Here is a 24692-nt window from a genome sequence, read left to right as displayed (position 1 = left end):
CTCCAGGGAGCTGCTAGCAATCCAAAGGCTGTGGGCAATCACAGAGGGATTGCTGCCGATGCAGTGCCAAGAGCCCTGGAAACTCACGCTGACATACCCCATTTTTCAGATGTCATCCTATGCATACTGTTACCCTTTTCTAACTGGAGAATGAGAGGAATTCCTTCTAGGCCCAAAGCAGCTCATCCCCAGCCCAAGGGATCCTCAGGCACTGCAATGCTGCTGGGCCCACGAGTAGGTGGGGACCGACGACTGCAGCCTCCTCCCGATCTTTGTGCAACTTATCTGACAGTCTACTTTCTTCTGGGGCACTATCCCAGCAATGTCCTCCCTCTCCAGACCTCAGCACCTGCCCAAGAGAGCAGAGCAAATGGGTGGGACACAGGGCAAGGACGTTCCCTGGCAGGAGGCTGGCAGTGCTCCCTAGGCTGGCCAGGACACACCAGCCAGACTCGGAGCACCCTGGGGCCTCCCTCCCTTACAGTAATGCTCACAGGCTGCAAAAGCAGCTCGAGTAGCTCAGCTGAGATCCTTGTTTATAAATTCTTTTGATGATGCACATTAAATATTCTCCACGACACAGACAATTCCTCTCTTCTTTCTCTTTTCCTGTGACACCTTTTCCCCAGCAAAGCCCTACAACTATCGCTTGCTGTGGCCTCATTTAGCATCATCATCATCGTCACCACACACTCATCCTCATATAAAACAGAAATCTATTCCATCAAGCACTTAACATAAATATTAAAATAATGGAAGGGACAAAATATAAATCTACATACAGCTTCATGACTACCATAGCACCTATTACCATGACAAAGCAAATTCTGGTTCGGGGCGGGAAGGGAAAGGGAGGGTTGAGGAGAAAGTTAGGAGGAGGGATTTTGACTGTCATTAAATATGTAAATCACTCTTTTCAGCTTCTTTTTTGTTGTTGTTGTTGGGGTTTTTTTGCTTGTTTTAAGGTTACCAACCTTATTAAAATTCATTCCACTAACCAGCTCATTCTATGTCACTATGGATACCAAAGAACCCTTTTAAAAACTTGGGCAAGGCAGGGGTTTCTCGGAATTAAAAAGAAACAAAACAAAACAAAACAAAACAACACAAACCACGGTGACTTGCTGTTGGTGCTCTCATGACAAGTCCTGCCACGTGCCCCTCCCCTGCACCCACCAGTCCACAGAAGGGCAATTCATTAACAAGTCCAGTTCTCAGTCTCCCAGGATGAGTTTGACAAAAGAGGCGACGTCTGTCTCTTTGGATTCGTGCAGGGTGAAGAAAGGATGTTGCTGGGAAAGAGAGGGGGGATAAAAATTAGAGAGTTTTATTATTCACAGCACTAAGGACCAAACCTAAAACCTTTTCATGACAATATTCTAGACAGTGAAACATTATTTTGTTGCCAGCATCCCAATATTGAGCTCTCTGTGTTTTGTAGCTGAGACAAGTTAGGGAGCCTGAGGGGCCACTCCACAAAGGCTGCAGATTTGTGCTGTCCTCTTGGATTTCCCCTAAGCCCTGAGCTAGGCTGCTCTCAAAAGTATTAAAAAACACTGCCTCCATCTCTAGCACATCATACCCTTTGTCACATGCTGGCTCAAAGCTCTGTGGTGCCTTGGGTAGAGACGTGCTCCTCCTGAGATGGTGGTTACCCACTCCACCGCACACCAGCTCCGACAGGAGCAAGAAAAACCCTTGCAGGAAGGTTGACTGCAGTGGGTTTTCCCTCAACTTCCTACTTTATCTGTGTATTTACCCTCTGGTGACTTCTGAGTCTCATTTCTTCCCTGCAATTGCTCATACTCACAGCAGGAGATGGCTACTTTACCCCTAACCACCACAAAGAGGAAAGCCACCCCAGCTAGAAAGCTATCCCGGCTGGAAAGCCATCCACAGCTGTGTGTTTAACTACTTAATCGTGACCAACATGGGAAGACATCCTGCCAGAAAACCTTGCCTACATTTCAGCACAAATGGAAAAATATGTGTAAGGAAAAAAAAACCCACAACTGAATGCCCCCTGACAACAACAGCCAAGCCCCTCTCCACTAGCACCAGTGATGCAGTTTGCTGCCGGGGGCTGTAACACATCAGCTGAGATCAGCCAACTTGCACCTGAAATCACCAAAACACTATTTGACACCCACTGTCCTGGCAGTTAAATGTATTTCTTTGTATGGAGAACGTCACAGAGAACCAAAAGGCAGCTGGGACCCTGCAAGGCTCACAGGTGACCTCCACTATATGCAAAATGCTGCTGTGCGGAGGGAGCTGGTTTTGATTCCGTGCAAGGGGAATCTTGGTTTGCTTCCTGACCTTCTCATTTCAAACCAGATTTTTAAAGACAACTTGGAGTTTCCAGGGTTTTTTGACGCTGTCCATCACCTCAGACCCCAAGCACTGGCTATTTCAATGTTCGTTTATGGCAGTGGCCAAGTGAAAGAATAAGAAGAGCAAAGAAATTAGATCTTCCAAGGTGGGATTGAGCAAAACCTTGTCCAGTGAGTAAAAAGAGGCAGCTCTGAGCAGTCAGGAAGTGACCCAAAGACACACCAGCAAGGAAGAGGAAGCACAATTATGTGGGAAATGGAGCTGAAATGGGTTGAGGCAAGGATCCAGACATAATTTAAGGTCTCCCTGGGTCAGACAGTCACAGGAATTGAAGTGTCCTGAGTAACTCTTGGAGAGCTGACCCAAACAGCCTGCTGTGTTATTATCCTAGCATGATGCCACTGCTTCGACATCCCGGCTAAGTCTCACCCAAAGCAGTGCTACCACAGCCTGGAAACACCCACAGGCATGACATGGGTGGCAGTGGTGGCCTCTAGCCCTGTCTCTCAGTGAACCTAACTCCTTTGCCAATGACTTGAGTCTGATTAGAGCACAGAATACCCTGTACCAAGTGGGATGTGCTCTACACAATGCACAGACCACCAGTCCTGCAGTAGTTTCACACTCCACTTCACCTGGGGAAGTTGGTTTTTAAATGAAATTAAGCATCCATATCAATTTTCCTGATGCACAAGATAGCAGAGAGTCATATTTTCCATGAGAAACCTCAATTCCACAGGAAAGAAAGGTCTTGGTCTAAATGACAAGTCCAATCCAGTACCGCAACTTAATGCCATAACAGAGAGAGAGGAGGGAGCGAAAAAAACCCAAACCAAACCAACAAAACAGCAACCCTCAACCACAGGACTTCACAACATTCATGTCAGCCATAAAATACCACAGCATTGAGATACTCTAGAGAGGTGATCCAAGAACCTAATTCAATAGAAATGCACTCACTTGCCAATGGGTATTAATGCTGCAACAGACGGAGCTGCTCCGGTGAACCTATTTGATAACTTGGCAAACTTCAGAAGCTTGCTTAAAATATATATGTATTTAGTCAAGAAGAAGACAGAAAGGTGGGGGGAAAAATAGCCATAAACCTCAAGCCTCCCTTTGTTTGAAACCAGCACTTGGGCAAACTGTGTGTAAATCAGATCTATATATAGGTCTAATTGTGTTACAGGGCCCAGCGAGAAGTGCCACGGGAGTTATTCACTGCTTACAACTCACATTCAAAAGGTACAGGGATTGCCAGCATCTCTTGCAGCTACAAAACACCTTTAACCCTGGCACCTTCACAGAGGTGCCAACACCTCCAAGCAGACAGCACAAGGTAGTGACGAAGCTGATGGCACAATGTACATCCTATAAGTTATGGGGCAGGAGGTAGCAATGCCTGAGCACATTCTGCAGAAGTTTCCACCCTTAACCCAGAAGATCTTGCCAGTGGCACTAAGCACGGGTGGGCATGTAGATTCCTACATGCAAGGCAAGCATTTGGGTCAGGATCTTCAGAAATAACAAAGGCACCTTCCTGCCTTTAGCAATGAGGTGAGAATAAAAAAGGGACTGGATGCTTATAGGGGTGAAACACTGACTTCCAAAGATCTCCTGCTTTTTGCTGGCTATTAGGAGCACCAGGATCACTACCAGAAAGTCAAGGGAGAGAGAGACCATGAAGCTGTGAAGCCCTAGCAGAAAAATCTCACCACAGGGCCTGTTCTGGCCAGCTCCAGCCCAGAGCTCTGGATGTGTCTGCACTGCTGGGAGTTCATCAGCAGTTGAGTGCATTTGACCTCAAAGCCCTGTGGTGCCTTCCATTTCCCCCATCATAAGCCTTTATCAGCATCTTCTTCCTTAGTTATTCCCCTGTCCTAGACCTGCTCACAGAAAACAGTGTCTAAGCAGCAGATGAATTCAATAACCGGAATTATTAGTCACAGTCTCATCTCTGTCCTTGACATCCAGGAATTCCTCTACCCGAAGTCTCCTCTCCACAAATCCATGACAGTAAAGCCTACCAGTTCCTGCTGCCCACATGGACCCTCCAAAGTAGATCCATTTCCATGGGTATTTGAAGGCATCACACAAACCTAAGAGGAGGATTTCACCTTTCCTGACTGCTTCTTCACAGCCTCATTCTTGCCCTTTAATGAATTTGTGAACTGCTTTTATGTATTTTTCTTGCTTGACCTGACTGGAACAGCACCTGAACGGCCTTCCAAAGGGCATCTCTGCTTTGCCGTCACCCTCCCAAGACCTTGAAGTGCCATGATTCTCCCACCTGTTACAAAAATAGAGATGCTGGGTATCCTGAACCACTGGTCACTATGGAAATCCTGTCCCCAGCATCTCATTGTATTCCATCTCAGCTCTCACCCAACACACTGCTTGCTGAAGGCACACTCACCATAAGCTCTGGGTATGTTGGCCGTTCTTTGGAATTCTTCTTCAAGCTTTAATGGAGAAAAAAAAAGAAGAAAACATTTAAAAGTCACATCCTGTATGCAATTCAAGCAAGGCCATACAATTCTAGCATGACAAAAGCAAAGTTTCAAGTCTCTGTGGGAGTTCAGCTACTCATCAGACAGCTTGGGCCTTGAGGACACCTACAGCCATCACAGCCCTGTATGGCACACACTGCTGGGTACACACAGGTGCAGAGAGATCACCCAAGGTCAAGCAAGATCTGGAGACACCACACATACCAGTGAAGGCTTGTTGCTGGGGGCCAGGTGCAACTGGTTTTATGAGTACTACGCGGCAGGCCAGACACTAAGGGAATGGATACAGCCTTCAACCTCTGGTTGTGAGCTCTGAAGCACGTGTACAACTATTTGTTTATCACCATGCTGTTATCAGCAGGGACGGGTCCATGGGACATCCTATTTTTTTTATTTCTTTTTTTTTCCCCTCTCCTACAACAGATGGCTCTGGAGGGTTGTAACTGGAAGTTATTTTGGTTTCCCTCCAGCAGAAAATAGCTTTTAAAAGACAGGACGTAATCTCTACTCACTTCCTGACTGTGTATTTAGGGGAAAGACACTTGGAGCAACTTGAAAAGATCTTCACACACGTACACGTCGGTGGCGGGGAAAAGGTGTCACACTGAGCCAAACAAAAGTGAGAACCTTGGTGGTGGTAAGTCTCTCCTCTGCTGGGATTTGCTGGAGCCCAGAGGAAGCAGAGGACACACACTGAATAGATATTTCCTGCTTGCTGTGTGTAGTGGGCTCATGTTTAGTGTCATGATGTGAATGAACGGAGGAGCCTAGTAACGATACGTGCCAGCACTGCCGAACTGAAGGTAGGGGATGTGTCACATCCTCTGAGCCCGAGGCAGCCCAAGCTGAGATGCTAAGGTGAATGTTGAAGGTTAGGCGTGTCCAGAAGCAGGATTAGGGTCTAAACCTCTTAATTTAGACCATCTACAAACAAAAAAATTTGCTCCCAGGTTATTAATGGCAGGAAATCTGGTGAGAAGTTACTGAAATCCATGTAAATCTTCAGGAATTATGAGGCATATTTGGATGTGATCTTGGCTCAGACATCCCAGGAACTTCCCTGCAGTGGGTGCAGGTAATCAGACTTTCAGTGTCCTAGGCAACAGTATGATTCACTCTGTGACCTCTGAATCTGTGAGAGAACCAAGCCAGGCCAATCTTGATACACTGAGTTGATGTGACCTGATCAGTATCAAAAGAAATTCTCGGACTCCAGCAACACAAAACCAGTGCAATTTGCAGCCAATGCCTGCTTTTCTCCACTGGCTTTGAGGGACCTTCAGTGATCCTGCAGGATAGGATTTGTGAAGAGAGGAACATATGCAAGAGCATCTGAGACATATGTGCTTCCCCTCATCATGGATGGCTGCGGATACCTTCCTCCTGAATCAGTCCACAGCCATAGCTGCAAGACACCATGATTGCCAAAGCAAAATGCTCAGAGGGGAACAACAGCCTGCCTGGCACAAACAGGCAACTCTGCAATAACAAGGAGGCGAGCCAGCAGCATGGGAGAAAGGTAGCTGGTCCAAACTCTCAGTGTGGGCCTTGCAAAGACAGTGGACACTTCGTGAAAACGTTCTTCCAAGCCAGCTCCCACCTCTGAGAGGCATAGAGCAGTGTGGGCACAGGCAGGTATTCCCCAGTAGAGAGGCATGCAGCTGAATCATGAGGACCTTGAGAAGGTGTTTGAACAAGACTGTGAAGAATGTGAGTGTCAGTACTTGAAGTCCCTGCACAGGAGCAGCTGATATGCCACAATAATGCCCTTCCTGGGTCACAGCAGGGCCCACCCAGCTCCTGGCCGCGAGGCTGGCAGCTGGGGAGCAGTCTCACATTTCTGTGTTTGCCGATCTGCTGTCCTTTCTTGGCCACCAGGCAAAACCCACCATCCACCTGCCAACTTGGCAAGCAGAGATGGCACTGCAGCGCCTGGAAAATAAAACTGCCTCCCGGGCGGTTTCCAGGGAAGCTGGAGGGAGAAGCAGTCAGGAGCTGCGGGGCCGGCGCCAGCTCTCTTTGAACCATACGCTGAGGGCAGCTGTGAGTCTCCTCGGGTGCTGGGAGAGCCTGGGCTTTCATGCAGCTCTCACAGCCTCCAGACAGCATGCATCTGCTCCAAGCCTTTTCCTACACCACAGCCAAACCCTCCTGCTGCTTCCAGCTCCGAGTCCCAGGGAAAGCAGCACGGCAGCCGGATGGCCCTGGTAGCAGGGGATGGCCGCAGACAGAGGCCATTGAGGGGTGAACTCTGTGCCCTCAGTAGTCTGCCCTCAGAGCCATGTCCTCCCAGGAGCTGGGGGCAGGATACAGCCATTGTGGGTCCTGTCCTCTCTTCACCCTGCATCAACCTCAAGGATCTGCCGGCACCTGCCTGTGCTGCTGGCCTGGCTACAGACATCCTGTGCTGCTGATGTGGGGATGACTGAATGAGAAAGTCTCCTAAATCCCTTCCCCCACAAGCCTGTTCCTCACCACCTCAGAGAAGGAAGCCCCTCACAGCCGCCATGCCCAGTGCTCTGGAGAAGGGCACATGTTGTCTGCACAGTGCCAGGCTCCAGCCCAGCCTGCATCTTCCCCAGGGGGGGATGTTTTGTTCAAAATTGAGGTTGTACTCCAAAGAAACATGTGTGGGGACAGGGACACAGCAAGCTGTCAACAGCTGCCCTCCTCAGCCTCCCCCAATCATGGCAGAGGTGAGGATGACCAGGATGAGTGAGGGCAAGGTGATATTTTACCATTGCGAGGTAAAATCGACAAATTCTGCTGAGAACCTCTCTGATGGGAGCTGTGGCGATGGTTCCTCCACCACCTGCTTGAGCTGCTGGAAGGGTGTCCCCCAGGAGTCGTAGGGAAAGCGCAGGATGGCCAGCTCAATCTGGGGAGACAGAGCCCACACCTCAGGCACCAAGGACAAACACCCCACAGCTCACCCTCCTTTCCCACAGAGTTCAGATTCCTGTGTGCCCACCCAGAGCTACAGGCCCCACACAAATATGTGACAACTCATAGAACTGCAGGATAATTTGGGTTGGAAGAGACCTTTAACATCATCAAGTCCAACCATTAACCCAGCACTGCCAGGTCACCACTAAGCCATGTCCCTCAGCACCACATCTAGATGGTTTGGAAAAACCTCCAGGGATGGAGACTATACCACTGCTCTGGGCAGCCTGTTCTGGGGCTTCACAACACTTTTGTGGAAGAAATTGTTCCTTGTGTCCCAACCTAAACCTTCCCTGGCAGAATTTGAGGCTGTTTCCTCCTGTTGTATGGGAGAAGAGACCAACCCCCAACTCATTCCTAGTTCCTCTCATGAAGATTTCCAGACTGAGCAACCCCAGTTCCCTCAGCCACATTTGCCCTATCTGGCCACAACACTTTGCTTAACCTCTCCCAGCAAAAGGGACAAGACCTGAGGAGACCCAGCAGTCCTCATAATCAGTTCTGCTACCCTCATGTTAGGCATCACTTGGAAAACATTAGAAGTTAAAAAACAACCCCACACTGCGAACAGTAACTGCTATAAAATGACTCTGCAAGCAGATGGATTCCCCCTAAACGCTGCGTGGGAGATGCCACCCATCCCTCCTCTTCTGAGCAGCACTTTGCTAATTGCTAAGTGCCGGGAGTGGTTTTTTGTGCTGGAAATCCAACCTGCTCCAAGGCACAGACGTGAGGTGCTGGACGCCCTTGCCTTAGTCCATGCTGCCACCTCCCGGCAGCCCATGGCCACCACAGCAGGGCTGTCCCCACCAGGGCGACTGACACCTCACCAACATGTCTGGAGACAGCAAAAGTAGCTCCATCCTCCTTTTCTTCACGCCTGCACCGTGCTCCCTGGTACCCCTGGACTATACTTCCATTCCCACCTCACCACCTCCCCAGGGAAGCAGGCCACAAGTGTCAGGGGAGCTGCAGAGAGGAAAATGAATCCACAAGCAACAATCAACCCTCCTGCCATTGCTGTGAGCCCTCAGGTTGTCCTACCATCGTGATCCCCAGGCTCCAGATATCAGATTTGACGCTGTACCCCTTCTGGTTCAGCTCCGGGTTAATTCTTTCAGGCTGTGAACAGAGACAAAGGTGGTTGAGGAACATGGGTGGCTCCTGTATGATGCCCATTCCCAGGGTTAACCAACCTCACACAAGTCTTTCAAGGCGGCAGGTCAAAATCATTTAGCCCATGCCATCAGCTTGGCTGTCATAAGGCCAGATCTAGTCCCACAACCATGCCCGTAAGGGCACACAATAAAATGTGTCACTAGAAACAGATGCACCAGGTATTGGGGTGGGGGAGCTCATCCAGCACACCTGACACATAGCAGGTGGCAAGTCTCAGTTCTCCAGGCCTGTTTTCACCCTCTTCAAGCACTCCGCACAGACTGAATACTCAACAGCAGCTCCCAAGAGGAGTCTGAAGGACCTAATCCCCGGGGACTGTTTTCCCTTAAGGCAGAAAGTACTATTGTCCCCTCAGGGCAGAGAGCAAAAATGCAACACGGAGTAATTACAGAACCTTCCCCAAGGTCACAGGGAGGTGAGAAGGCAGCAGGAAGCTATGCCCAAGAGATCTGATCTGACCCCTCTTTGCCCCTTTACAAGCAACTCAGGGATATGTCCTCCAAAAGGAGTCCCCAGGCCACATTCTGGAGGCTGATCCTTCTGCCTTCAGGATGGCCCAGGCTCATGTTCCTCTAGCTGCCCTGCAGCAGCCTTCCCAGGCAGCTCCTCCACAGCACAACTTACAGCCATGTAGGGTTTGCATCCTGCGTCCATGGTTTTAGCAACTGAGTCGACGAGGTAACCGCTAATGCCAAAATCGCACATTTTCACCTGCCCCTGCGTATTGATCAACACATTAGAGGGCTTTACATCTGCAAGAAGGAACACATGCCACAGTCACTGTCACGCCTGGGCAGCTATGCCAAGCCAAAACAAGCTGAAGAGCTTCCTATCAGCAGAGGGCACCAAAGGTGCCCGCGCAAACCCCTGCACTCTGTGCATTGCCAGCCACGCGGCTGGCTGCACATACTGCAGGTTCAGGTGACAGCCTCGTGGGCCTGTCACATGCCCTGCCAGTGTCCCTTCACTGGCAGAGTCCCCTTCCTGATCTGGGGACTGGGAGGTGATTTTCTGTGTAGCCATCAGATCCTACCACGCAGAATTGTCAGGGTTGGAAGGGACCTCAAGGATCATCCAGTTCCAACCCACCTCCTATGGGCAGGGACACTGCACACTAGGATCAGGTTGCCCAGAGTCTCATCCAGACTGGCCATAGAAATCAGAGCCCTTACAGGGGAACAGCTCAGCAGAGCTGGGGGCATCTCCAGAGGGTATGTGCAAATGCCTGGAGCTCTAGCCAAGTCCCCAGCTGGATCTGGTCTCATGCCAGCAGATAGGAAACCCCACAGGGAAAGGATAAGGAGTGGTGGGCAGGAAAGGGTGAAGAGGAGCAGGGGTTGCAGGGGAAGGAGGGAACAGATAACTAAGGCAAAGATCAGGATTTCAGAAATAGCCTCTGATTTTAAGGATAGTGAGCTGGAAGGCAATGTGAGTAGAAGCAGCAGGCGTGTGGGTGCTCCACACCTCATGGAAATCAGGCCAGTGTCTCATCTATTTATTACTGCCAGATTTATCTGCTTCCCATCACAGCCTTGGTGCATCCACACTTGCATCACGCTCATGAAGGCAGCTACAATCACCATGAGAAAGGGAAATAAAGGCACAGAAAGAAGCTAGGAAGAGATATCCAAGAGGTGATGGAAGGTGTTTTCCTGCTCCCTATGAGGCTGATCTCCAGAGTGCTGGGAGCACAGGCTGCCCTGTTTTCTCCTGTCACAGCACTGATCCTCCAAAGGGAGCAATCCTTTCCCTGCTGTCACCCAGAAATAAGAGGCCTCTTCTGCAAGAAGGCACTCTGCCTACATGTGATAAACTATTACATGGAAGAGTTGAAACATCATCCAAAGGTGGCCAGAAGCTGCTTTTTAGCTTTACTTATTAGAATTTGATTGTTTACAGTTCGTTAACATCTGCTCTCTAATCAGCATTTTGCAATCAAAAGCTTCAGGTATCTGAGATCCTCACCCATCTGTTACTGTGCTGGAATAAGACAATTTTTCAGTGGAAATCAAACAAGTAAACAAAAATCCAGAAGCCGAGCAACATTTTCCACCTACTGTAAACGATACAGAAGGCAGAAACTCAACCCCCAGCCACATGCAGAATGCACAAAATGTGACTGTCTGCTCAAGCTGAACTCGGTTTGCTTCAGATGCTCCTTTCTCTGGCAGTCACACACTCCAGAGAGGGCTTTTTCCTCCTCATGACAAATTGAAAATGACCCTTTAAAAACATGAGTGTCAAGCAGCAACACCGTTTCTTTTCAAGTGTGTTCATGGCATCTTTGAGATGCTCTAGAGGGGGAAATGTCAGGTGAGTTTAAGGAGGGTAGTTGTGGCTTCACTTAGAGGCCATTTGAGATATCAAACTACCCTGCCCCACCAGGGCTCAGAAGAGCTCACAGAAGGAGATGAGGATGTTTAGGTCACCATGGGATGCATTGTGTCAGCACAGAGATGCCTCTCACTGCATAGCAACACGGAGCTAGGGGAGAAGCCTTCACAATGCCTGATCCAAAACCCACCATGGTCAGAAGGAAAAGTCACTTTTAATTTTGCAGGTGTTGAAATAGACCACACATGAGGGAAATGTGACACAGGGGGAAGCAGCCCTTGCTCTGCCAGCACAGTGAGGCTGGATCTCACTTCCCTCCAGCTCAGGGAAATACAGGGATCAGCTCACAGCCTTTAAAGAGCAAACCAGCAGGACCTAACCTCTGACTGGGTTTTGCAAGTCATGAGATGCTGGGGAGTATTTTTGCTGTCAAAGGCCCATTTTATCTCATGTATTCTGGGAGCCCTGGGCTTGGCCTGGAGGCCAGCCCTTGTGAGGCTGAGAGCACGTGGCATAGGGCAGCCAGGCACCAGCATGGCCATGGCTGTGTGCCTGCCACTTACCTCTGTGGATCACGGAGAGCTTACTGTGTAGATGTTCTAGTGCTTTGACAATCTGAAACAACAAATCCAGAGTGAATCACAGCTGGCAGCACCACTATGAGGAGGAAATGCTACTTGGCTTCACCCACCCCACACTCTCCAGACCTCCTTAGAGGAAAGCAGCTACATCGTGCACAAGTTCTGCACCCTCACAGCAATTTGCAGTGATGGTGGGTACCCAGGGACCTCTCAGAGGCTCCAAGATCCTAATGAGAAGGCAAAGAAACTGCAGGGCCCTCCCCACATCTAACGCTCTGCCACCTCTCAGTACAGGCACATTTGGAGTATTTATGCCTCATAAATACCACCTCAGATCAGATACTGGAAGCCAGCTAGATTCACATGGTCCGGCCTGTGGACCCTGCTCCTCCTGGTGCAAATATAGCAGGGAGACTGGGTATGCAGGACTTGGTTTAGAAGAGCAACACTCTTCCCCTGCCCTCCTCATCCTGCTGGTACTTACAGAGACAGCTATTTTTCCTAAGATGTCCTCGGGAATCGTCAGGCCCTTGTCAATGACGTGCTTGTAGAACTTGTCCAGTGAGGTATCCATCAGCTCCATACAAATCCACACATCTCCCTGGAAGATAAAGCAAGGAATTGTCTGCCCGTTGGAACAAAGCATCCTTTCCTTTCATGCACAGAGATCTTTGGCACTTGCCTTTTGCTGCTGGCCTGTTGGCCTCTTCCCTGCCTTTTAAAAGTCATCCAATTAAACTGTGCCGTGCTTTTGCTTTCCCTCCTTCCCAGCTGGAATGAAGTGCTGTCCACTACCATTTAGGGTGCATTTTCTGCTGTCTTTTCCCAAAGCAGAGTTCCAGTGATTTAGTACTCCTGAAAGTTATCAGGACAGAGGTTCCCCACATGCTCAGGTCACTGCAAATGCTCAGCCAGGAAAAGTTCAGCTCTGCAGAGCTATGCTTAAAACTCTTCCATAAACCCTGGCCTTCAGAGCTTTCCACGTTTTTCTTCTATGTGGCTTTCTCATTGCATGCTAGGACAATATTAACACTAAGGGACCAGGCTGTGAGTTGGTTGTCCTCATCACTCAAACCCACCACAAAGTCCCAACATCTTGGCACAGGGGCCTTGCACATTCCTGGCACTAGGGCTTGGCTGCCCTTGGCTCCTCCTCAGGTGGGACCATATCTCTCCTTGCTCGCCAAGAAGTAACTGCACATGACAGATCCTTAAGCTAGGATTCAGCAAATCCATATTGTACCATCTCTGTATCTAAACGGAGATAAACCCCCTAGCATGTGGAGGGAGAATTCAGAGCCTGAGAAGAGGATCTAGTGTCCCAGGGGCAGCACAGTTTTGATCTCCAGGATGCCATACCTCTCGGAAAAGTGCCCCATAAAAGGTGACAGTGAAGGGGCAATCTACTGTCCTCATGGAGATATCCAGATCCATCAATAACCTCTTCTGCTCCTGGCTGTTCACTGTGGCTCGGATCCGCTGGAAGACAAAGCAGTTCAGAGTTGGCAGTCAGCACCTCCATACTACAGCCATACCCATGCTGGCCACAGTGCCTTCACATCACACCCTTACCCTTTCCCGACACCTCTCTGTGTTACCATTTTCTCACACCTCTTTGTCACAGGCACATCACAAGCACAGTGCCCACAGTAGGAACAACTCTGTGCAACAGAAGGCACTGGTGGCTGAAGGGTTTTTTTCACCTCAGCCCAAACTGTAGGTGATTTTGCTCTTCCCTGCACACATTACTCTTTTTGCAACAGCCAAAAGTCACTGTGGCTTGGGAGGAGAAAGGAGAAGGAAATAAAATTCTAGGCTGATGGGTACTCATGACTTTTGGAGCCGCAGTGGACATCTATTGACATCAGCAGACTTTGGTCACAACTGAGGGCTTCAGCCTGGGCACCAGAACTCATGTGCTCCCCGTGGCTTTGGAAAAGGTGGACATTTCCTTTCTCCCAGGGAAGAGATGTCATTTATGTGAAATACCAGAGACCCTCAGCTGGGAAGCACCACAAAGGGGCATGACACATTCCAACACAGGTCACACATGTTCCAGGCTTTTTGTCCAAAGCCACTTGAGGTCAGTAATGTGACAGCATTAAAGCGTTGAGCATTGCAGAAACAAGTAATAGCCTGAATGTTCCTGACATCCCACTTCAGATCTTCCATCATTCCCAGAGAGGCCTTTGGCAGTTTGGTGAACATCAAGGCAAACAACAAAACTAAATACAGAGCACATAGGCCCTGAGACACATCCCAGCACCCACAGCAGTCTACCCACAACTGAGTAGCCAAGAAGTTTCTTTCCGTTTGCTCCTAGCTTCTAGCTCTACATCTTTGTTTTCTACTCTTTCTTATTCTGAAAGGAAACTTGAGCAAAAATTCAGCCAAGCAAAAAGTGACCTTTCCCAAAACACAAATTTTCCCAGGACTATCTCCCTAAGTTGCAAGGTTATGAGTTATGAAAACTTTATTCATAGAGTATCTACAAACCTGTGACAAACCAAGACCTCACTGTAGAAGACAAAATGTGAAGATCTCAATGAAAATTCCCTGTTCCAAAGAGACTAAAAATGTCCCAGATGAAGAAAATTCTCTTATGCGAGTAAATTTCCAGTACATTCTTCTCTACCACTGCAGACAATGTGCAGAACCCAAAACCTGTGTATTTAAATAATGATGACAAACCATTTGTAAAATCCTTCTGGAAACAGGAATATTGTAGACAAAGGTGAACAAGTGGCCAAGGAGGCCAAAGGCATCCTGGGGTGCATTAGAAGGGCTGTGGTTAGTAGGTCAAGATTCTCCTCCCCCTCTACTCTGCCCTGCTGAGGTCACAATTGGAATATTGTGTCCAGTTCTGAGCCCCTCAGGTCAAGAAGGACCTCAGGGAACTGCTTGAAAGAGTACAGCCACAAAGATGCTGAAAGGAGTGGAACACCTCCCTGCTGAGGACAGGCTGGGGGAGCTGGGGCTCTTTAGCTTGGAGGAGCCTGAGGGGTGACCTCATTCATGTTGATAAAGATGTGCAGGGCAGTGTCAGGAGCACAGAGACAGACTCTGCTCAGTGATGTCCAGTGATAGGACAACGGGGGCAAGCTGGAGCAGAGGAGGTTCCACGTGAACCTAAGGAAAACTTTATCACTGTGAGGGTGACAGAGCCCTGAAGCAGGCTGCCCAGAGAGGTTGTGGAGTCTCCCTCTCTGGAGACATTCAAAACCTGCCTGGACATGTTCCTGTGTGACCTGCCCAAGGTGATCCTGCTCTGGCAGGCAGCTGGACTAGATGATCTTTTGAGGTCCCTCCCAACATTCTATGATTCTGTGAAAGATGGAATTATATTGAGCATTCTACTTTTAAAACCCTTTTCTTGGTTAACTGTCCTAAATCTACCAGGAGACTCTTCGCCTCTGTGTAGAAAGGAGATTTCATAGGGAAAGAAAAAGAAAACTTGGTAAAGACATCAAAAGATTAGAAATATGCACAAATAAGAATGCAGAGGTTGTCCACACACAATGAGACAGACAGAAAGCTCCTTGACAGGCTCACTCTACCTTCACTGCCATGATCTGTCCACTGGGCATGTGCCGCATCTTCTCCACCACCCCGTACGCACCTCGTCCCAGCTCGGAGATGGGCTCCAGGTCATCAGCTTTCACCTCAAAGTTCTGTGGGGGAGAACATCAGCACAAAGGTGTGTGCTGTCCATATGTGCCATGCAAGGAGCTAAACACCCTGAAAATAGAGCAACTTGCTCCAGCTGAAGATGTCCCTGCTCATTACAAGGGAGCCAGACAAGATGACCTTTAAAGGTCCCTTCCAATCCAAACCATTCTGTGATAAAATTCAGCCCTGCTGGGCACATAACTTGACTGCTGTAAATTCCCCTCCCTGTCTGGGTTCAGGAGGCTAGAAACAAAATGATGGCCCTCAGGGGCTGTCAGAAGGCTTAACTATTGTGCAGTAATTAGCAGTTCCAAAGAGAACACAACTCATACAGGCGTGAACAGAGGGCCTGTGTCAATAAGCATCCTGAACAGGACAGGCACAGGAAGGATCATTCCTTCAACTGGATGATCTTCAACCTGGTGACTTGCATCAAACTGTCCCTCTCAGCCATCTTTAGCTGCCAGCACTTTCGGCTTCTCCATCCTCTAAAGCCTGGATTGGAAAACACATTGGCAGCTTCCCATCTAGGAATCACCTTCAAGGGGTTTTTTGTGGTTTTTTTTTCCTTCCATCTTCCATCTCCCACAAACAATCATGGAAATATCTTGGGGGTTTTAAGGCCTGTTAAAAGTTTATTTCTCCAGATCTGCAGATGGGCCAAATACCAGCTGAGCATGCCCCATTTTTTAAACCACAGAGGATTTATTTGGTCTAGCATTTGAGATGTCATTCTCCTGGCATTGCACAAAGGATGACTTTGTTTGGAGCCCTGCATTCCAACCTGCCCCTCTCCATTCTGCTATGATATTGTGCAGCAGCTCTTATTTTTCATTTAAAATTTTTTTTCTGCTCATTATTATTTTTGGATGTTTCAAATGCACCTTTGCCACTGAAACCAGCCATTCTGTTTGCTGAAAGCACAGCCACATCAGTCAATCATTCTACAGCAAGAAGCTGGTTTATAATGAACTGATTCACAGTGCCATAATCCCACAGCACATTTTGCAGGCACAGCAGAAAAAATAAAACTCCTGCAGCCTGAAATGTGCTGGCTGGGGATGCCAGGGCATGCAGGGCCCATACACTGTGTTACTGTGCACTGGGGCTCCTGCTCATTCACTCCCAGCTACATCCTCTGCAAAAGGAGCCCTGACTAACATTTTTGTCTAACAGCAGAGATTTAAGCATCCCTGACTGCCTGACACTGCTCCTACTGTTCAGTAGGACCCTCTCCAAAAAAGCACTTTTGACTCTCTGAAGGCCGCTCTCAAATTTAGCAGCAAAGTTGAAAGGGAGAGAAGCTTTCCCTAGGGATGAGAAGTGAGCATAGAAAGGCTGGCAAAAGGAGGAGCACATCCTAAAGGAACTTGGATGGACAAATAGGGAAATGCAAACCATGGTATGTCAGTCCCCCGTCCTAGAGCGCCACAGATCTGCATCTGTAACAAACACTGGGCTCTGGGGTTTGCAAATGTGTTTCTCTTCGCACTTGTCCAACATGAGCTCTTTGCCTCTGTGCATGGAGCCTTTTTGAAGCACTTGAGCTTTTCCTCATCCCTAGGACTGCTGGGGAGAAATGATTTTCTTGGAGCAGGAGCTTGCTCTAGCAGCAGGCATTTTCTCTGCCTCAGTCCCACACCATTTTGCTCCAGAGGCATCTCACACTCTTTCCACGTTCCAGCCTCTGCTTCGTGCCAGGGAAAATACAAAATCCAAAATGAAAAAGAAAAAGGAAAAGAAGCATCCCAAGACAGACACTAGAGAACATCACTGGATTAGCATTTCACTTCATAAATTAACTTGCTGCCACCAAGGCCTATCTTCTGCACCTAATAAATTTATTGCCCACTTTTAAAGTGCTTTTATGAAAGCTGCTGTGCCATTTTCTCCTATCAAAACAGCTGTCCTCAGGTTTGTTTATTCCTCTCTGGGTTTTGAGAACTTCAGGTGAACTGGTTTCCATGCTGTCTGAGGGATTTGCTTCCAGGACAGGAGTTAGACTTCTGATGAGAAGACCTTCAATATTATCAAAGGGAAATACTTTGGATTAAGGCTTTAAATCAAGCAAAAGAACTGCAAAGGAGAGTAAAATCTGCTGTCAGCAATCCTCTGGGTTCATAATCGTTATTTCCAGGGGATTAGCTGCATCTTACTGAGGCAAGGAAGGAACTTCCAAGGTGGAAAACACGAAGGGGACCCTGGTGTCATGAGATGCAAAGGATGGAGGTTTAGGGGCACGTTCATCTGAGCAGTGGCAGGCAGTAGGTCACACTGCAGCTGGCCCTGTGCCATCAGTCCCATGCAGAGAGCCCTTGCTGGAGAAGCACAAATGTCAGGTGGTGGTTGGCTCTCTAATACTGAAGGTGACTGTTTAGGGCTCACACAAGCTCCCAGCCAGGCTCTCTCTAGCTTTTATTCATCCAGGGACCACCTCCCATGTCATGCAACACAGACCACAATGTTTAACTAGTTAGTGTTTATAAACCTGCCTCTTCTTTTGGCTGAAATTAAGCAATCCCCTAAGCAGCCTGCCTGGACAAGCAGCCTGCCTGGACAAGCAGCCTGCCTGGACAAGCAGCCAGCACCACAGCAGCCATTGCAGGATGGTCACCTGTCCCCAGGGTCTTCTCCTCACTAAAACTCCCAGTCTTACCTCCTCTCCAATAGAGATGCAGGCTTTGGAGTCTAGATCTCTTGGTGGCCTGCAGGAGAGAAAAGGGAAAAGATGTGATGCTCCTTCCAAAGATTCATTTTCCCTGGGTGAATGTCCCTCTAACCATCCCCTCACACTTCCAGACCACCAGCCCTCACAGCCCTGAGCAGCCTCACCAGTCTCCTAGCTTTGCAAATACAGACAAGACCCAGGAAAATCAGGGAAGAAGCTGCTGGAGTTGGCATTCCTCATCCAGGAACCCAAAGAGAGTCACCATGAAAGGCAAGCTGAGTGCCAAGCACCAAATCTCTGCCAGCCTCTATGAAACACAGATTCAGCAGGCATAAAGGTCTAAAAGCACTGTAAATGATTACCGAAGTCACACAGCACAGGTTCACAGCCTAATCCTCAAGGAAGCAACAGAAAGCCATGCAGGCTGGAGTTGCACAAATTACCTTCAAAACAGAGGTATTTCTTTTGCAAGGTTGAGGATGCAGGGAAGGAGATGCATTTTCATGCCCTGATCAACCTCGTATTACTCACAGTGGGTGGCAGAAGTGCCACACCAGTTAAAATCAGGTGCCCACTCTGGTTTTAGCTTTTCCTGGGCATATCATGAGTCATGTACCAGGGGCAGTAACGGGTAGAGAGAGTGATGGGCTGAGTTATAGCCCATATTTGTAAGCCGGTTGTACCTTGGGGCCACAAGACAACCACAAGGGCTGGTAAATCCTCCCTAATGGTGCCTGAATTACTGCAGGCATTTTTTAACTGTTCCTCGTGAAGGATCCTCATTATCCTAGAGCTGCAGGCACAAGCCCCAGGTGCTGGCCACGATAAGCCACTGTCCCCTGGCCAGGGCATCACAGACACTAGCAAAGGCTGGGAGGCGGCTGGGGCTTGTGGTTTTCTTTTTCTTCTGCTTTAGTATTTGCAGACTTACGTGGAGCTTGTCTGTGGTTGCTCAAATGCTTCTTTAGGAATTTTCAGCCCAGGGTTTCTCTTCTTGCCTGCGAAACACAAAAGTGTCAGAATTAAAGGAAGGTGTTTTTGTTGTTGTCCTTGTTGTTCTGGGTTTCATTTGCAAAGCCCAGCTTGTCTATATTTGTTGACCTTACTTAGCATAAATGCCCTAACAGGCTGCTGGTGTGGACTCAGGGCAGAGAGTTCAAACAGAAAGTGCCTTTGTTCAGGAACGCTTCATTTAGACCTGCAAGGTCTTGGCTGCCAACTTGGTACAGAAAACAGGCAAGAGCTCTGGCAAGGGCAGCCCATGTGAACATGCAAAGTGAAAGGTATTTCTCCTTCATCAGCCCTACCCATGCAGGATCCCTTAAAACATTTCTTGGATTTTAAACTATTCCAGATACATAACTGTGAGCCCTGGCAGGGTTTTCTCAGATTGAATCTGAAAGTCCAGAATCAGATTCTGATGCTGCTTAAATGCATGTTTCACCTCTTGGTCATCATAAAGCAGTGCAAATGCAGCAAAGTAGAAATACAATAAATAAAGCAGAATTAAGTTTGCAGGCTTCAAAGCCATTTGTTTCTGTTCACACTGACCAGGCAAGCTTTTCTGAGCTGGATGAAGCTCAAGCTCTGAGGCAGTTCAAATGCAGGCTCTACTGTAAAAGGGGTCCAAGCTGGCAGAAACAAGAGCCAGGCAGGCTAGAGAAATACAAGACCCTTTTTATGACTAAACATATACAGCTCCACTTCAGCACAGGGTTTGGAATTCATGGATAAAACAACCTGAAAACATAAGTCATGTCACCAAAACCCCAAGGTAAACATCTGGCTGCTTGGCTGTGCAATAAAAGCCCTGGTCCCACAAAACCAGCACAAGCATCTAATTTAGGCGTGAAATATTTTAAAGCTAATGATTTAGATCATTACGACTGTCTGTCCAGAGGAGGCCACAAAGATGATCCAAGGGCTGGAACACCTCTGCTATGAGGATAGGCTGAGAGAGCTGCGGTTGTTCAGCCTGGAGAAGAAGAGACTCCAGGGAGACCTCAGAGCTGCTTTCCAATAGCTGAAGGGATCCTACAGGAAGGCTGCAGAGGGACTTTTCACAAAGGTGTCTAGAGACCAGACCAGGGGGAATGGTTTGAAGGTGAGGGAGAGCAGGGTTAGACTGGAGCTTAGGAAGAAGTTCTGCAGGACCAAGGTGATGAGACTCTGGAATAAGTTGCCAGGGAGGTTGTGCATGCCCCCTGCCTAGGAATGTTCAAAGCCAGGCTCGATGAGGCTTTGAGCAGCTGAGTCTTGTTGAGAGGTGTCCTTGCCCATGGTGAGGAGCTTGGAGTAGATGATATCTGAGGTCCCTTCCAACCTAAGCCCTTCTAGGATTGTATGATTCTTGTAAGCCTGAAGTTTGCTCTCTGTTCCCAGCACTCTCTTTCAGACTTCATCTCTGCAAGTTTGAGTTTGTTTTTCCTCTTAACACAAGCCCACATCAACAGATGTCTGTGCATCCCAGTGCTGGAGGGGTGCTAGATCAAAGTGCAGGCACCCACAACTGAAAACTACCTTTTTAAAGCAATTAGTCAATCCAGATTGCCAATCGTGTTAGGTTTTAATCTCTTCTTTTCCCTTGTGCCTGCTCCAAAAGTCAAGATCATGCTGGTTCCTGTTGGCAAAGAGTCATTCCAGGCTGGCACAGGCTGTGACAACCCAGCTGACACCTTGTGGGAAAAGCCACTGTGCACACTCACTAAGGTAATTAGACATCTACAGGGCTGCAAGGAGGGGGTAAAAAAAAAAAAAAAAGAAAGAAAGAAAAAAAAAGGTAAAAAAGAAAGAAAAAATAAGAAGAAGCCAATACTCTGCTCCAAGAAGCTTCCAGTTTAGCATAGAAAAGGCAAAGTCTAAGAAGCAAGGTCACTCAGGAGCATGAAGAACAGCTCTCAGTTTTCCCAAGAGTTATAAGCTGGTCTGTAAAGAACGAATGGAAGAGTTTCTACAATGAGCAGAGCTGGTCTTTGACCCTTTTCCTTCTAGTTTTCTTGGTTGTACTACAAAGGTCTCTAGAAGGCACAACTGAGGCAAGCCCTGCCTTGCAAGATGCTCTAGATACCACCTCTTGCCCAAGCTGTGCCAAACGCACACCATCTCCCACAGGATGCTAAGTGGGCAACAGTGTTCTTGATGTTCTCATGCCTTAGCTCATAAAGGAATCTCAAAAATACAGGTCTTGCAGTGCAGGCAAACAAAAATAGTTTCTCTAGCAGTTCCTAAGTCTGCTATCCCAATGACCTCTCTGCCTCCAAAAACCTGCCTGCACCCTCTTGCAGCCCAGGCAAACAAGGCAACCACAGGCACAAGGAAAGCACTGCCTTCATCCTTATGTTGCTCATGCAAATCAAGACACAGAAATTCACCAACTCGCCCATGGAAGCAGGAACTGCCTCTTGAACTCTCAAACTGAACTCTAGTAACAAGTGAAGGGAAGTTTAGCTTGGATATTAGGAAGAATTTTTTCACTGAAAACATTGCCTGGTATTGGAACAGTTTCATACCCCGGTGGAGTCCCCATCCCTGAAGATATGGAAGAGGTGTAGTAGTAGTGCTTAGGGATATGGTTTAGTCAAGGACTTGTCAGTGTGAAGCTAATGATTGGACTTGATGATCTTAGAGGTCTTTTCCAATCTAGGCAATTCTGTGATTCTCCCTACTAACACTCCCCAGCCATCTCCTGGCACCCTTCTACACATCAACCACCCATCCACACTGATGCAATGGCACAGCAACCAAAATCAAAAGAGAAATGAGCACAGATTTGCTTTCTTCTTTCCTTCTTTCCCTTCATGGATTTACTTGCTCAAACCGTGCTGTACCTGAACCTCGGGAACCTGCTCACAGGCAGTTCTGGGAGAGTGAAAACTAACCCCCTGGAAATGAAACCTAATTTGAACCCAAACCAGAACTGGTTGCACCGCATTTAATCCCATCACGGTTCACAAGTGGTGTCAGCTGAAGAACTAGGTTGCAAAATGCCAAGTCCAAATAAATATTAAAAAGCCTTCTGCCTTCTGGTGAAATAAAATCTGCACTTTGGGGAGTTTATTTGCCTTGTCTCTTCTTCACAGAATACAATATTTTGAAACTCTGCCATTTTTTTGAAGCACAATCTGTTCACGTACTCGAGTTGCCAAGACACAGGCACAGCTTAACATTCTTCGGGGTTTTCTTTTCAAGAAAGAAGAAAGCAACAACAGCAGCGAGAATAAAACAGGGGTTCCACTACAGCACCAGGAGAAGGGATTGCAAATGGAATTGCCACTTGCAGCACCCACAGCTCCTGTGGGATCAGCTGATGGGGACAGTGGTTACCCCAGCACTGCAGCTCACCCCATGATTATTTAATGAAAGTCCCAGGCTGTCATCAGGCAATTTCACGCCTCTCAGCTGGATCAGGCAAAGTTTCTGAGCCCCCTTTGTTACAGCATGCAAAATGCTTGTCTCTCCAAGCCTTATGGGGGCAGCGCCTGCAAGAGCCTCATAGGAAGCACAGAATCCTAGAATCACTGAATGGTTTTGGTTGGAAAAGACCTCCAAGATCATCAGTTCCACCATGCCCACTAAAGCATGTCCTGAAGTGCCATGTCTACATGTTTTCTGAACACCTCCAGGGTTGGTGACTCCACCGCTTCCCTGTGCAGCCTGTTCCCAGTGCCCAACGCCTGACCACTCTTTCAGGGTATAATTTTTTTTCCTAATATGCAATATAAGCCTCCCCTGGCACAAGTTGAGGCCATTTCCTCTTGTCCTTCAATGATCACTTGAGAGAAGTAACATTAGCTCCAGCACCACTGCAACCTTCTGCACCCAGCCACCCATCCCACGTGCCTTCTGCACGGGCACTGCCTAAACCAACCCAAGCAAGTCAATGCTGAGGTCTGAAAGCAAAACTGTAACAAGAAAAAGAAAACCTTGACTTAATGAAAACACATTAAACACTTCCCTGTGAAGGTCTTAAACTCAATTCCTGAGGGAGGGGAGAAAAATACAACTTCCAACGCGCTTGTTAACCTCTTCCCACCAGCACTGACAGGGCGTAGAGAGAGATTAATGTTGCTTAGCCCCTTTCAATTAGGGTAGTGTTGAATATCCATATGGAAAAAAGGGAAACTTCAAAGTTTCACAGCAAAAGGGTAGGAAGCATAACAGAGAATAATAAAGGGGAGACAGAGGAATTCGCTACCCACATAGGCTGTAACAGAAAATAAACTTCTACTTCTGAAGGAAAATCCCATTCCCCACTCTCCAGCCTTTTTTTTTCACTGCAGTGAAAATCTTTTTATGATCTAATCCAAAGTAAATGATTCCTCACCACAAAAGCTCCCATTTCCTTCAAAGGATATTAACCAGTTCTGTCTTCACCACAATTTGTTATTAAAGCTGTGTTCAATAGCCATGGAGCAACACTTTCTTCCAAGTAACACTCTTCAGCATGTAATTTGCTGGTAGGATTTCACAGGCAGGGAATGCCTCTTTCTCCCACTTTTTTTTAAGAGATAAAAGAGGCTCCTTTACTATTCCTGCCTTTCCCAAGGATTTTGTCTGCTTTCTTGAAAGGTTTTGAAAGCCATTTGGATCTGCTTTTCCCCTATCAGCTGTACTCTACTGTTGTAAGCAAAAGTCCCACCCCTAACATGAGGGCAAAATGGAAACACTTGGTGTGTTCCCACAAAAGAGTGAATTAACTTCTCATGGGCTCTGCAGGACAGCCCTGCACCACACAGCTGCACAGCCAACAACTCACAGAATCACAGAACGCTTAGGGTTGGAAGAGACCTCTGAAGATCATCTAGTCCGAGCCCTCTGCTAGAGCAGGGTCACCTAAAGTAAATCACCCAGGAACATGTCGAGGCAGGTTTTGAATGTCTCACCTGACACAGAAGTGTCACGGCACCCACTCTGCAGTGGGAAAGCATCTGTGTCTATGGCTTAGGTGCAAACCCCAAATTGAGAGAGTTCTTGCAACTTTTTTTTTGTCCTAGATGCCCTGGAACTGCCCAGCAGGAGACAGCTCTTCAAGCAAAGACTTGGTCTTCAACTGCATAGGGCACCTCTTATACACAGCCCAGTTCCAGCCTGGATGCTGTCAAAGAGAAGTTAAAGCCTTGCAAGTCAAGTGGAAATACCCAAAGCTCCGAGAACTTCACCTTTTAACATGTCTGGACGCAGGCACACAAACACTGAGGTTATTTGAAAGCTGCTCATGGCACCCAGGGCAGAGCAGGGTCACTTGGAGAAACCGCTGCTGTAGAAGATGCAGCAACCACAAGAGGATGGAAGAAGGGGAATTAAAAAAACCCAGCATGTGTAAAAGATCATCTCACATGTTTATGATTTCTTCTTGCCAATTATAAAGGTTAAAGCACACATAATGGTTAGAGCTGGGTACAAACCCGTCTTCGCACACAGCAGAGCTCAAAGGCTGGTGAGGGACCTGCCCATCTCCTTCAGTCCTCAGCT

General features: G+C 48.0%; 1 protein-coding gene across 1 annotated transcript in view; it reads right to left on the bottom strand.

Moving 5' to 3' along the window:
- Nucleotides 1-297: 297 nt before the first annotated feature.
- Nucleotides 298-24692, bottom strand: part of MAP2K6 (mitogen-activated protein kinase kinase 6) — a 43316-nt gene continuing 18921 nt past the window's right edge. The window contains exons 2-12 of the mRNA XM_054170758.1: nucleotides 19153-19219; nucleotides 18210-18258; nucleotides 15442-15555; nucleotides 13244-13363; nucleotides 12369-12485; nucleotides 11867-11918; nucleotides 9594-9721; nucleotides 8835-8912; nucleotides 7583-7722; nucleotides 4751-4796; nucleotides 298-1292 (exon numbers count right to left, since the gene is read on the bottom strand). Coding sequence (XP_054026733.1) covers nucleotides 1215-1292; nucleotides 4751-4796; nucleotides 7583-7722; nucleotides 8835-8912; nucleotides 9594-9721; nucleotides 11867-11918; nucleotides 12369-12485; nucleotides 13244-13363; nucleotides 15442-15555; nucleotides 18210-18258; nucleotides 19153-19219 — 989 coding nt within the window. The 3' untranslated portion in view covers nucleotides 298-1214. The remainder of the gene's footprint in view (nucleotides 1293-4750; nucleotides 4797-7582; nucleotides 7723-8834; nucleotides 8913-9593; nucleotides 9722-11866; nucleotides 11919-12368; nucleotides 12486-13243; nucleotides 13364-15441; nucleotides 15556-18209; nucleotides 18259-19152; nucleotides 19220-24692) is intronic.

The sequence above is a fragment of the Dryobates pubescens genome, chromosome 20 (assembly GCF_014839835.1).
Source record: "Dryobates pubescens isolate bDryPub1 chromosome 20, bDryPub1.pri, whole genome shotgun sequence".
NCBI classification, from domain to species: Eukaryota; Metazoa; Chordata; class Aves; order Piciformes; family Picidae; genus Dryobates; species Dryobates pubescens.
Note: the sequence above shows the minus strand (reverse complement) of the source record. Positions and strands in the feature narration are given on the sequence as shown.